The sequence below is a fragment of the Strongylocentrotus purpuratus genome, unplaced genomic scaffold (assembly GCF_000002235.5).
Source record: "Strongylocentrotus purpuratus isolate Spur 01 unplaced genomic scaffold, Spur_5.0 spur5_scaffold_19, whole genome shotgun sequence".
NCBI lineage: Eukaryota > Metazoa > Echinodermata > Echinoidea > Camarodonta > Strongylocentrotidae > Strongylocentrotus > Strongylocentrotus purpuratus.
Window position 1 is genome coordinate 13,269,822 of NW_022145604.1, and position 14,253 is coordinate 13,284,074.

A 14,253-nucleotide genomic window follows, 5' to 3' on the forward strand; every position below is an offset into this window, starting at 1 on the left:
ATCACATATCAGTCAAAACATATTCTTTCACATGATTGGTAATAAGAGCTTCCATTTCATTTTTTGAAAGGGGGCGTTTCCAAAACTGGTCTATACATTTAATTGGCTTACTTGTTGGGGGGGGGGGGGGTGGAGGGGGAAGGGGTGGGGTACTTACCAAGTAATGTGACATAGTATAGTTCTGTGAAATAGGGTCCAGATAGCATTGTCCGTCATTGGGAGTAATGATACCTCCAAGCTGTAGGAAAACAAAAGAAAAAAGCAATTCATTACATTGTAATGTTAAATACAAATTGTATAAGTATGTCATTTCTCTTTCCTTCTCTGTTTCTTTGAAGTGAAGATGTGCACAGCAAAAAGAAAAAAAGAAATAGAAGAGTCCTAGGAAACATCACAACTTGAATATTAAAGATTTATCTGAACCTACAGCTTTATATGAATTGAACAAAACATACGTTGTACTTTTACAGGTACATTGTACTGTCATATTGCATTGTAAATTATACATACACATGTAAATGTGCAGGTACAGGTATATATGGATTTACATATATGTACAGTTAATTATTCATACCCTTTGTAAATTTGGTGGCTCTTTGTGAGCGTTTTTCGTAACTCAGGAATGAAGGTGTAGTAGTTGAATACTTTTAGATGTAAGCTTTATATGTACATTATCAAGAAAAACAATTCGGGACAAACTAATTTTGTTCATCATTATAAAATTACAAAAACTTGTATAAAGGGTGTGAATAATTTAGTTATCAATTGTATATATTATTTACACTTCATGTTAAATGTTGTTCTATTAAGCATTTAATGTATTCTACAACAAATGAACTACATCCATGATTACTTTTCACTTTGGAGCTAAATTGCTTTTTCTCATGCTTTTTCTCATGCTTTTTCATGCCCCCCCCCCCCCCCCAGCAGCCTGTCTACATGTATACAGGTTTGACAGTAATAAGCCAGTTTGTACGATCTGCGCATGGGCAGATAAAGGTCATACTGCCAAAATGTTAAAACCCACCAAGATGAATAATGGATACACGCTCATGAAAGTTATGTAACCATTATTCATTTATTCACCCACAGTGCATTCTATGGATCACAGGTGGAAGTATTCTTCTTGAAAGGGCAAAACAAAATGTATTCATGAAGCACATCTATGACTTTGGCAGTGATTATTCTAAAATGCACAAAGTGGAACCATTCCATATTTAAAAGATCTGTTGACATTTGGGGTAATTTGTATATGATACTTGCTTTTTTTTTCTTCTTTTAAAAAAATAATTATTATACTTCTACCTTATTATGAATGACACTGTGTCAAAATGATTTAGAAAAACTAAAAATCAACAAGTTATGCTTTTGAAAAAGTTCCCTTTTTTCTATGTAACTTTGAAATTGTCTAGTGTAAATGTAATACAAACTTATGCCGTGTAGATGTCTTTATTGTTCATGAATATCAATTTTGTTAATATGCAATGTCTCATGCATTGCTTTTCATGTAAAGTAAAAGAAACTAAAATGAAAACAAAAACCCAAACTGAAATGTGATAACTACAAACTGTTCTATTGGACAAATACATACACATGTACACATAAACAATATAATACAGCTAACAGCATACATGACATTGGAGCTACATGTACGTGTATTATACAACAAAAGCAGAGCCAGGAAGTTAGTCCTAGCCAGCTTAGAACACAATATATGAGTCAGAATCAGCTATTTATTTGTCCACCACATTGAGAACAATCATTAGGCCTGTCTTCATCAGCTCGAGTTTGCCAAATAACCCGCTATTTCAACTATCCTGATCGCAAATTATCCAGCTAATTTGCGTCTTCATCAGCCTGCAGTTGCAATTAGCGGGTTATTTGGTCGAGAAAATATCCAAAGAAATGTTGGTCTTGTTTCCCAAATATCCCGCTATTTGGGAAATAGCGGGGAAATAGCGGACTAATTTGCGCCCGTCCAAGCTAGTTTGTGATGAGTGTATCGGTCTGGTGAAGACGCGATTTCAAGCTTGGGGATAATATCCAGAGTCTGAAAACAGCACGTTATTTGGCAAACTCGAGCTGATGTAGACAGGCCTATTCACTCAGCCACCGTGTATTGTATTACTCATTTGGCTGTGTGTTTATAGCGCTCAGACAACTGGGATAAAATCTCTATTATATACTTCCCTTCCTGTAAGCTAATATTGTGATAATAATAATAATATTACAGTAGTTCTGTTTTTGTGTTTTTGAGGCCGTCATGGCTTTGATCTAGATCCTAAATTGGTTGATATGTTGAGGGGGGGGGTAGAAATGATATGATATGAAGTTATATATTTTCCCTGAATGCTATCTATCTTTGAAGCAATTCTGGATATTATAAGCTTAACTTCCTGTAAATTCATAGTCTAAATAATAAACAGTAGTGCTGTTTTTGTGATTTTGAGGCCAGCATATAGCTTTGATCTAGATCCTAAATTGGTTGATACGATGGGGGAGGGAGGGGGGGGGATTAGAAATGATATGATATGAAATCATACATTTTCCAGGAATGCTATCTTTCTTTGAAGCAATTCTGGATGTTTCTAATGCAATCTCTTTTATAGGCTTTACTTCCTTTAAGTCAATATTCTAATAATACCAATACAGCTATTTATTTATCCACCGCACTGAGAACAATCATGCGTTCAGCCACCGTGTATCGTGTTACTCATTTTGGCTCTGTTTTTATTGAGCTCAGACAACTGGGAATATCTCTATTATATACTTCCCTTCCTGTAAGCTAATATTGTGATAATAATAATAATGCGGTAGTTCTGTTTTTGTGTTTTTGAGGCCGGCATAGCTTTGATCTAGATCCTAAATTGGTTGATATGTTGGGGGGGGGGGGGTAGAAATGATATGATATGAAGTTATATATTTTCCCTGAATGCTATCTATCTTTGAAGCAATTCTAGATATTTCTAATGCAATCTCTATTATAAGCTTAACTTCCTGTAAATTCATAGTCTAAATAATAAACAGTAGTGCTGTTTTTGTGTTTTTGAGGCCGGCATAGCTTTGATCCAGATCCTAAATTGGTTGATAGGTTCCCTTAAGGCTATTTTTGAAGCTTTTCAGGATGTTTCTAATGCAATCTCTATAATATTTTGCTTCACTTTCTCTCAGTTAATATTCTAATAATAACAATATAGTAGTGCTGTTTTTGTGTTTTTGAGGCCGGAATAGCTTTGAACTAGATCCTAAGTTAGTTGATATACATGTATATGTTGTTTTTTTTTGGGGGGGGGGGGTGGGTAGAGATGATCTGATATGAAGTTATATATTTTCCAGGAAGGCTATTTTTTAAGCAATTATTGATGTTTCTCATGCAATCTCTATTATATACTTCACTTCCTCTATAATACTCTAATAATAATAATACAAAAGTGCTGTTTTTGTGATTTTGAGGCCGGCATAATTGTGATGTAGATCCTAGATTGGTAGATATGTTTCGGGGGGGGGGGGGGGGTAGAAATGATGTGATATGAAGTAATATATTTTCTGTGAAGGCTCTTTTTGAAGCAATTCTGGATTTTTCTGATGCAATCTCTTTTATATGCTTCACTTCCTCTAAGTTAATACTCTAATAATAATAATACAGTAGTTCTGTTTTTGTGATTTTGAGGCCCTCATAGCTTTGATCATGATCCTAAATTGGTTGATATGATGGGGGAGGGAGGGGGGGGGGGGTAGAATCGATATGATATAAAGTTGTATATTTTCCCTGGAGGCTATTTTTGAAGTAATTCTGGATGTTTCTAATGCTGTCACTATTACATGTATATGCTTCACTTCCTTTAAATACTCTAATAATAATAATACAGTAGTTATTTTTTTGTAATTTTGAGGCCGGCATAGCTTTGATCTAGATCCTAAATTGGTTGATATGATTGGGGAGGGGGGGGGGGGGGGGGAATAGAATTGATATGATATGAAGTTATACATTTTCCCTGAATGCTTTTTTTAAAGCAATTCTGGATATTCCTAATGCAGTCTCTTTTATAGGCTTCACTTCCTCTATTAAAGCTAATATTCTAATAATAATACAGTAGTTCTGTTATTGTGATTTTAAGGCCGGCATAGCGTTGATCTAGATCATAAATATGTTGATAGGATGGGGGAGGGGGGGGGGATAGAATTGATATGATAAGAAGTTATATATCTTCCCTGAAGGCTACAGTATCTATCTTTGAAACAATTCTGGATGTTTCTAATACAATCTCTATAATATGCTTTACTTCCTCTAAGTTAATATTCTAATCATAATAATACAGTAGTGCTGTTTTTGTATTTTTGAGGCCGGCATAGCTTTGATCAAGAACCTAAATTGGTTGATATGATGGGAAAGGGGGGGGGGGGGGGGTGATATTAAGTTATATATTTTCCCTCAATGCTATTTTTGAAGCAATTCTGGATGTTTCTAATGCAATCTCTTTTATATGCTTCACTTCCTCTAAGTTGATATTCTAATCATAATAATACAGTAGTGCTAATTTTTGTGTTTTGATACAAAACTCCTATAAAGACTCATCTTACAGTGAAAGTGGTATACAGACTGGGAAAGAACAACATATAAAAACATTGTATAATGAAACTAGTTTTGAAGAGGTCAGTTCACTCAGTTGATATGACAGCTGCCAAATCGTCAGTGCGCGCTCAGAATAGGCCCTGCCCAGTCATACAATTTCCATACACTACAACAGCCAGATTAGAACAAGACCCTTTAATATTCTTCATCGATTTATCGCTCAAAACAATGCTCAAAGATGCGTTTTGCTATACTTTGGTTTAACGGCATATCTTGATGCAACTACTAGAAAGAAGAAGTAATTACTTATCATATAGCTACAGTGTGAATGATCCTTGTATATAAGTCAAAACATGGAAAAACCATGTAATGTACATCAGTGTATGTGTATGTTTCGGATAAAAAGAAATTGCTTCTAAAAACTGATACCACAACCTTGTAAAAACTATGTCAAAATAAAATAAACAAAGAATCCCATGGATATCTTTTTGTAAAGCCAATGCACTTTTTTCACCCAAAACAGCTAAATAAAGTAATTAACATACTGGTAGGCTTATTAAAATCATATTACAGAAAAATGAACATGAGATGCATACTCAAAACTACAACCTTGATTATACTAAATGCTTAATGAACGGAAATACCCAGTTATGTTCAACCTCCAACAGTTGCTTTCATATCATTATAACTGGATATCAGCCAGAATTGAGCAAACATAATGTAGTTACAGTAATATATCTGTATTGTTCTAGGAAATAAAAACCAGCCACTGAGATCAAGGTTATAATTAGGAGGATGTCGCTAGCAGTTGTTCTTCATCTCTTAGTTTTGGATTAAGTGTATATTATGTCATTAATCCCCAATTATAAACCATACATACATGTAGATTATCTTTGGCTCATATATTGCATCTTTCATCATTACGTGCAATACATGCAATGTAGAGCAATGTAAAAGAGTGTGATAGTATTATATGTTAGAGATAACGTGAGTGATGATCATGCAATAGACCATTTTCGTAATGTAACCAAATTTAGTGTGTAAGTCTTTATGAAGTGCCTCAATACAAATGATTTCATTCACCTGATAAGAGTAATGGTATTTCAATAGTCAGAATCCGAACTGTATACATAAGTTAATAATAATAATAATATTTAATTTTTATATAGCGCTTAATACAAATGTCTCTAAGCGCTTTACAAATATACTATTACCTCGGTCATTGGATTCAGTGCTTGCCTGCACACAATGTGTGCACAATATCCACTCCCTGGGGAGCATTCCAGCCAGGCGTTACATGACGCTCACAAACTGTTTGACCAACAATGACGGTCGCATCCAGGTGGGACAAACATTATGGCTTGACCTACCTAGCAACACTTAATATATGCAGTTTGCATTCTGACTATTAAAATACTAGTATTCTTATCTGGGGAATGAAATAATTTGTATTGAGGCACTTCGCAAAGACTTATTATGCATTAAATTTGGTTACATTATGAAAATGGCCTATTGCAAAGCAAAAGAAACTGTGTGGAAGAAATCAGAAAGATTGATCATGTAGCACAGAAACAATGGGGTATACTGTGAGGTTTTGGATTCATCAAAATGATTAGAAATTGACTTAGTCTTGGTAAGAGTCATATCCACTGTACACAGAAATGTGTATGTACGGGACTACACAAACATATGCATGAAGTTGTGGTCCACAACCATCAGCCGTTACTTGCCATTTTTTTTATTATGAGGGCATTGAAGAGCCATCTTTCTCAGTATTTATGATACTCCTCAACACTAACATAAAAAATATTGAACAACTTCACAAATTCTTTTTCACCTATTATCCCAGAACTCAACCTTCTCTTTAAGTCTGTAATCTATCCTTAATCCCTCTTTATAAACTACACACGCAGATTATCTTTTTTTATATTATGCTTGATGCAGAAGACTTTCAGCATATTTCTTCATGGAACCCTGACCCAGAAATGAACGGTATTGTCAACTCAGAATAGACCCAGAAAATCAACCCCTATCGCAATGTAACCAGTTCGAACGGCTAACTAGAACACCTGAAGACAACAAAAAAATGATGGAGAACCTGTCACTATGAATATAACGGACAAAGAAAGCGGACAAAATATACAGTTCCTCAGGTAGACAAAGGAACATCCCTTCACTGCTATTATGTAAAAAGTGAATATGCATGTGACACCAGTTCTACACATTTTTACATAATAGCAGTGAAGGGATGTTCCTTTGTCTACCTGAGGAACTGTATATTTTGTCCGCTTTCTTTGTCAGTCATGTTCATAGTGTGTGTGTCTTAAGGTCCATTCCGTTTTCGCCCCAATGTCCTCCTAGCTATGGTACATAGATAGAAATATACATTCATTGAAAGAGGCATAGAAGATTGATAGATACACAGACAGACAAACACACAGACAAACACACAGACAGACAGACAGATAGATAGATAGAAGTTCAAATAAATATGTTACGGTATATACCTTTCCGTCTCCGGCATAATGGAAGGAAGAATCGGTGGTGTAGATCACAAGATGCCTTGCATTCTCTCTCCATCCTATTTGGTTCTATTGGTAAAGAAAAAAAAGGGGAAAAAAATAGGGAATAAAAAGTTAATTATTTACAATAGCAGATTGTAAGGAGACGATCGTGGATGTGTGCAATCATGGAACATTTCTTCAAAGCTGACGAAAAAGGAAAGAAAATGCTCAAATTATATGTCATCTTAACCAGAACTCAGCCTTCTCTTTAAAGGAAAATGAAACTCAAGAAATTTTAATTGGCTGACAGTTTTAATAAGATTATCAGCTATTGTTTGTTGGATTTGCATTCTCCTTTACATTAATTAATGCCCCTCTAAAGTTTTAGGTTTTACAATAGAAAACCCAAATTATATATTCTTTTATCAATATTCGTCTTCAAACACATTTTGGGGGTGTAAATCTTTGCAGAAGTGTGTCTCTAATGACATCCTCTTTCACATTATGATACAAATTAAGTGAAATTCTTCCATCAAATTTTGGGCGATTTGGGGCTCCCATTACTTTAGAGGGGCTTTAAAGGCATCGTTTAACAATGTTACATCTGAGATGCACGGCCCTACGTGTTATCAGTGTCTGTAATATGGTGTAATATTGAAGCCCTAAACAAAATTGCACTTCAAAATGATCAAGAAGTGCCTCAAAAAAGTAAAAATCTTTGAGTGACCGATTTGACCATACTTGTTTTCCCCAATAGACTGTAGTGTTATGAAACCTCTCGGAAAACACAAAATTTGGTTTCGATTTTCAATCATAGATATCTTGATAATCAGACAGGCGATCGGCTTGTAAAATTAATGGGGTTCCTGACTGACCTGTAGGTTTATAATTATTATTGCAGCATGAGTTAAATCCAGGATTTTGTTTCAGAATCTGAGGCAAAGTTACCAGATCCCTTTAATAGAACAATGAATGTAGTCTTACCCCACAGACTGTGATTTGCATGAGAGCATCCATGCCTCCCTCAGGTGCATCTAGGTTTCCTGAAGCTCTCTGGTTCATCACCGTTTCCTAGTAAAATTAAAAAACAAAGAACAAGAAATATTTACATTTTTAAAATACTTTGTAACTTGCAGGGGCAAATCTGTGAAACAGACTCTCACATTTCATCCCAAAGACACCCACTTACAATGCAAATTAGAAAACCTCACTGAAAATCTACCTGGGAACGGTTTCACAAAGCCTTTTTGCAATTAAAATTACGAAAATCAGTGACAAATCTGTTGATAACCAATCAGAAGCAAGGATTTCAGTAGATTATAACAAACACTGTCATTTGTCACCGATGACAAGTTTTTGTGAAACGCCCCCCTGGTCCGCTTCATTCAGTGATCTTAAAGTGGATTTTATCATTACAAGTATCTCATACAATGTTTCATATTATATCTTGACATGTATTTGTATTTACATTCTAGGAATAAGTATTTTGTCTTTAATCATGTTTGCTTCAGGCAGCGCAATGAATGTTATGGACTGTGTAAATTACATGTAGTATCATCATTAATAGTAGAAGCAATCAGGGGCCTGTTTCACAAAACGTGTTATCAATAACAACTCCCACAGATCTATCACAGATCTATTTATAGCCTATCAAATGCAAGGATGTTGGTAGCTTTTAAAGCCCCACTGTCCTACTTGTAGCTACTTGCTCCCTCTATCTAAAAAACTTCCCCAATCGGTGCCAGTTTCTTATGTTATTGAGAGCTGAGTTGATGAGATAGCCACCTGTCAGTGACCTCGCTGTGTGGTCTAATCCCTCCTAGCCACACTAGTGTTGATAAGCTTGAACATTTATCGTACCATGTGACAAATAACAAGTTACATGAAACAGGGCTCTGGATCCACAATGTGATTTTTTTTAAAGAAGAAAACATACTGTACCAAAAATGAGAAAATGGAGGTTACATAAAAGCACTTTCAACAAAGCAAATGAACTAAAACTCACTGAAAATAAGTTAGTGTTCTCATTCAATGGGAGTACGTTCTTGAATCCATACGGAGCCTCACACCCTGTACAAGGTGCAATCAATCTGAAAGATAAGAAAACATGATTTCTGATGATCCTCTTTTGATCAAAACCCCTCAAAAGTTCTGCAATTCAAGTTAGAGCGTCGAAATGTCTTGTTACTATATTGTCATATTTGATGTTGGTATCTTTGAAAGGTTTATTCCCCTTTACAATACAGCCCCATTGGTAATGATTATATAATCATTGACTATGCTTTTGATCAAAACCCATCGAAAAAGTTCTGCAATTCAAGTTTGAGCATCGAAATTTCTTGTTGCTATATTATCATATTTGATGTTGGTATCACTGAAAGGTCGGTTTATTCCCCTCCACAATAATACCTCATCGGTAATGCACATGTAATCATGGACTGTGCTTTTGATCAAAACCCTTCAAAAAAGTTCTGCAATTCAAGTTTGAGCATCAAAAAAATGTCGTTACTATATTATCATATTTGACGTTGGTATCATTGAAAGGTCGGTTTATTCCCCTCTACAATAATACCTCATCAGTAATGATTATGTAATCATGGACTGGGCTTTTGATCGAAACCCTTCAAAAAAGTTTTGGGATTCAAGTTTGAGCATTAAAAAAAGTGTCTTGTTACTGTATTATCATATTTGACGTTGGTATCATTGAAAGGTCGGTTTATTCCCCTTTACAATACAGCCCCATTGGTAATGATTATATAATCATTGACTATGCTTTTGATCAAAACCCATCGAAAAAGTTCTGCAATTCAAGTTTGGGCGTCGAAATGTCTTGTTACTATATTATCATATTTGATTGGTTTATTCCCCCTTACAATTGGCAATAATAATAATAATAATAATAATGGTGGCTTCTTATATGATTATGATAATGATTATGTAATCATGGAATGTGCAGTACACCTGAATATATAGGGCCACGTGAAAGGTGAAATATTGTAAAATGCATTGTTATTCCTTCAAAACACAATCCACCCTCTAAATAAAAAATGAAGAATTCCCTATTGACAATAACAATGCATTTGGAACATTTCGCTCATGACTTGGCCATATATTCAAGTGTATTGCTCAGTCCATGATTACATTATCATTACGTACATATGGGGCATCATTGTATAGAGGAATAAACAGGATTTTCAATGATACCAGCATCAAGTATGATAACATATACAATAACAAGCAGGATATCGATGCTAAAACTAAGTGCGGAACTTCTTTTGAGTGGTTTACATGCATGTATGCAAATACTCTCAAAGTTTTTTCTCTTAACAAAGTCCAGTCTTCTCAATGGTATACATTGCAGATACATTTATGTATATTTGGGGAAACATAAATGAACTTTAACATTCACTTCTTGTTTTTTCCCCTCAAAATTATTTACAGAATTGAATTTCTGCATATCATCAACCAACAGACATGTACAGACTGGCTCAGCCCCCCCCCCCCCCCTCCCCCTGCCCTGTTAATAATGGCTGGAACAATGCGATTCCATTCTTGTTTAGAATTGCCTTGTTTATGCACTATTTTACTCCATACTGCAAGAACATGTAAGAACCCATACCCTCTATTTATAACAAATCAAGTTTGGTTATCACCATGGATCTAGATTAACACACGCAAGTGAAAGTGATACAAATTACTTTGAGGAAGTCAACTTCCATTCAATTTAATTGATCTATGTACGCACTATCCCCTCAAATGATTTCAAGTGATCTGATGTAGTGAAAGGATAATAATAACACTACTACTACAACTACTACTACTACTACTACTACTACTACTACTACTACTACTACTACTACTACTACATGTACTACTACTACTACTACTACTACTACTACTACTACTACTAATAATAATAATAATAATAATAATAATACCACTACCACCACTACCACTACCGCTACTACTACTACATGTACTTCTACTACTACGACTACTACTGCTACTACTACTACTACTACTACTAATAATAATGATAATAATAAAGATAATAACAGTAATGATAATAATAACAATAACAACTGCATCTTTATATGGCCCTTTTTCCAGAGGATAACAAAGCACCGTCCCTTGGTCTAAGGACAAATTAAGAAATGTAGAGGAACATTTTCAGATGTTTCTTGAAGAAGTCATTTACTATTTCTCAGAAATGCGGGGAGTTTGATCCATAGGTGTGGGGCAACTGATTGACAGGATTTGAAGCCAGTCTGTTTACTGGATTCTCCTTTACCCTTATTACATGAAATATATTTTGATCTGAAAATCTTTGTTGTTTGTTTAGCATTGTGAGTGTCTGTAAAAAAAAAAAGATGCCTGACTGGAATGCTCCCCAGGGAGTGGAGAAGGTGCATACATTGTATTCGGGCAAGCCTAAATCCAATGACAGGGGCTATAATATATCTGTAAAGCACTTAATAGATTAGAGACTTCTTAGATGTATTAGGAGCTATATGAATCCTGAATATTATGATTAGTATTAGTATTATCATGTTTCATACATTATTTTGGGCTTGATACATAATAATTATGATGTATATTAATCTTACCGGTATTATATTCAAATGTTAGAAGGTAGTAATAACAATAATATCTAAAATGTATATAGTGCTGCTATACGCAAACAGTTTCTAAGCGCTTTACAAAACAAATGAAAATTACGCTTAATCTAAATATGTAATAAGCATTAAGAAGAAAGGTGAATTGAACATTGTGCTTAATTTAGACGAAACAAACGCTCTTTACTTCACGAACAGTGTATTAACAGTAATATGATAATAACAATGAAAATACATTAAGTATCATATTTTCCGGCGTAAAGGCCGCAGTATTTTCGGGTGAGAAAAAATCAAAAAATCGGGGTGCGGCGTATACGCACAGCCAAAAAAATACACGGGGGCGGAGGGCGGATTCGCCCCGGAAAGACCATAAACAGCCCCCGAAATAGGCTCAAAATCCGATTTCGGGGGCGACATCAAAAAGTGAAATGATCTCAAATCGCCCCCGTAACGATTACGAGCGGTCGCGCGCTCTCTTCTAGCTTCGTATTCATTGCGTGCATTTCTTGGTCCGCGCGCTGAATCTCCGTGTAAAATTGTATAAACAAAAATCGGTCATACAAAAACTCGAACCATATTCCATACCTTACCTGGCTTACCATGTCGCACGCAAGTACGCCAAAACACATACATTTTCGCAGTTGCGAGAGATCGAGACGGATCGGAGCGTAGGGGTCGAGTTTTTGGCGGTCGATTTTGTTTTGGTAGAAGCTGAATCTAGACTATGAACCACTAAATGATCGCCAAACTGCAATCAATTTCCATCACGAATTCACTATTGCCGCAATTTTATAAAGTTTCCATTAATAGAGGTATGAAATTAAAGCCTATTTTGTGATATTCTCGCCATGTTTACGTAATTTTGATAATCATTTCTTAAAAGTAAAGAAAATCAGACAAAATCACCGTGACTGACACGCATTTGTACAATACAGTGCATTGCCGCTGTGCAGTGTGTGTGAGTGAAGATGGGCTAAAGCTCCAACACCGGCAGCGCAGGCGTCCGGCAGCGCAGGCGTCCGACGCCTGCGGCGCGGTGTTGAAGTTTCCTGCAGCTGCAGTGTGTGTGTGAGTTGGGCTGAGCTCGAGTCGAAGAGATTTGACACTTTGAAATTGTTATCTGTTGGTTTGCATCATTATTGGCGCGATTTCAATATAGTTTCGTGAATAGATTTACGAAACCTGAGCTTAGAATTAGGTCTAGTAAAAGTATTACTAATGTCTACGTTTTTAAACGACTGTCTGATTTTCTTGTGAAAATTTTACTTTGAAAAATGATTATCGAAATTCATGGCCAGAAATAGTCACAATCTAGGGTCTATTATGTTACAGTTCTTGCATCAAATCAATACATGAAAACTTAGTTATTGAACTAGAAAAAGGGGTTTCTTTTTTAATAGGCAATTATGAAGCAGGAAGCCCGAAACCTTAGCCTACTAAACAAATCTCAACAAACTATAGGCCTATCCTTTTATGAATTAATGAAAAAGTAGCCCCAGAAAAAAGAGCCCCCGAAATGGAAAAAAGAGCCCCCGAAAGTTGAAAAAGTAGCCCCCGAAAATTTCCCCAAAATTTGAAATGGAGCCCCCGAAATGAAAAACTTAATTTTTTGCCTGTATACGCAACAACAACAAAATTCAGCGGTCAAAACATCACATCCATTTGCACGTATGGGACTATAGGAACGGTAGCATGACTAGACAACGGTACAGGACAATTCTAGAATAACTCCACACAACTTACCGACAAGTTTATGTTGCATAGTTGACATGAAGACAAAAAAACTTATTTTTCTAATAAAATCTGCCGATAGATCTAGATCTAAGTCCATACCATTGCATCGCCAAAAAGTAAACAAAGGGACAGGCCGTTACTTACGGAGCTAGCTGCCGTGCAACGCAACTGCGCAGGTCGAAAAATGCTATTTCGGATTACACCGCACATCGAGGAAGGGGTATTGTAGGATACCAAATCTGCGTACGATACAGTACTAGCTTAAAAGTCGATGAAGATCTGCTAAATTATGATCATTTTTGAGGTTAACTTCTTGTTGATTTATAGGAATATTGATGAATTTGGTATAGTTTGTAAAAAAAAAAGAGTGTTCTACAAGAAAATTACGATCATTTTGTTTGGTCCGTTTTTTTTTAATTTTTTAATTTTTTTTTTTTTTTTTTGTAGTTTTTTTTTTTCCTCTACGAAATGTCAAAGTTGGGGGTGCGGCCTATACGGCGGTGCGGCCTTTACGCCGGCAAATACGGTAACATAAATGAAACTGCAATAATTTTGTACTTTGGATAATGAATAAATTACAAGAAGATAGGACATGTGGTTATAAATTGGGTATGAAGATGGGGAATTACTATGTAACTGGGATTGAATGGTTAATAAAAGGTAAATTTATACTTACTTTTCAGGCACTGTACTGACATAGGGCATCACAGTCTTATCAACAAATGATCCGAAACCAAGTCTGAAATTGCTTGTGATATTTTTCATCTCGCTCGCTGAAAAGAGTTTGTAATGAAGAGGATGGATAAAGGAAACGATACTCTTTAAA

At 35.5% G+C, this 14,253-nt stretch overlaps 1 protein-coding gene across 1 annotated transcript in view; it reads right to left on the reverse strand.

Annotated features, from left to right (window-relative positions):
• The window catches only part of LOC373367 (integrin beta G subunit), a 70,235-nt gene that overhangs the window by 26,234 nt on the left and 29,748 nt on the right, over nt 1-14,253 (reverse strand). The window contains exons 7-11 of the mRNA XM_030990337.1: nt 14,104-14,200; nt 9,083-9,167; nt 8,062-8,148; nt 7,081-7,164; nt 158-238 (exon numbers count right to left, since the gene is read on the reverse strand). Of these exons, the coding sequence (XP_030846197.1) occupies nt 158-238; nt 7,081-7,164; nt 8,062-8,148; nt 9,083-9,167; nt 14,104-14,200 (434 nt within the window). The remainder of the gene's footprint in view (nt 1-157; nt 239-7,080; nt 7,165-8,061; nt 8,149-9,082; nt 9,168-14,103; nt 14,201-14,253) is intronic.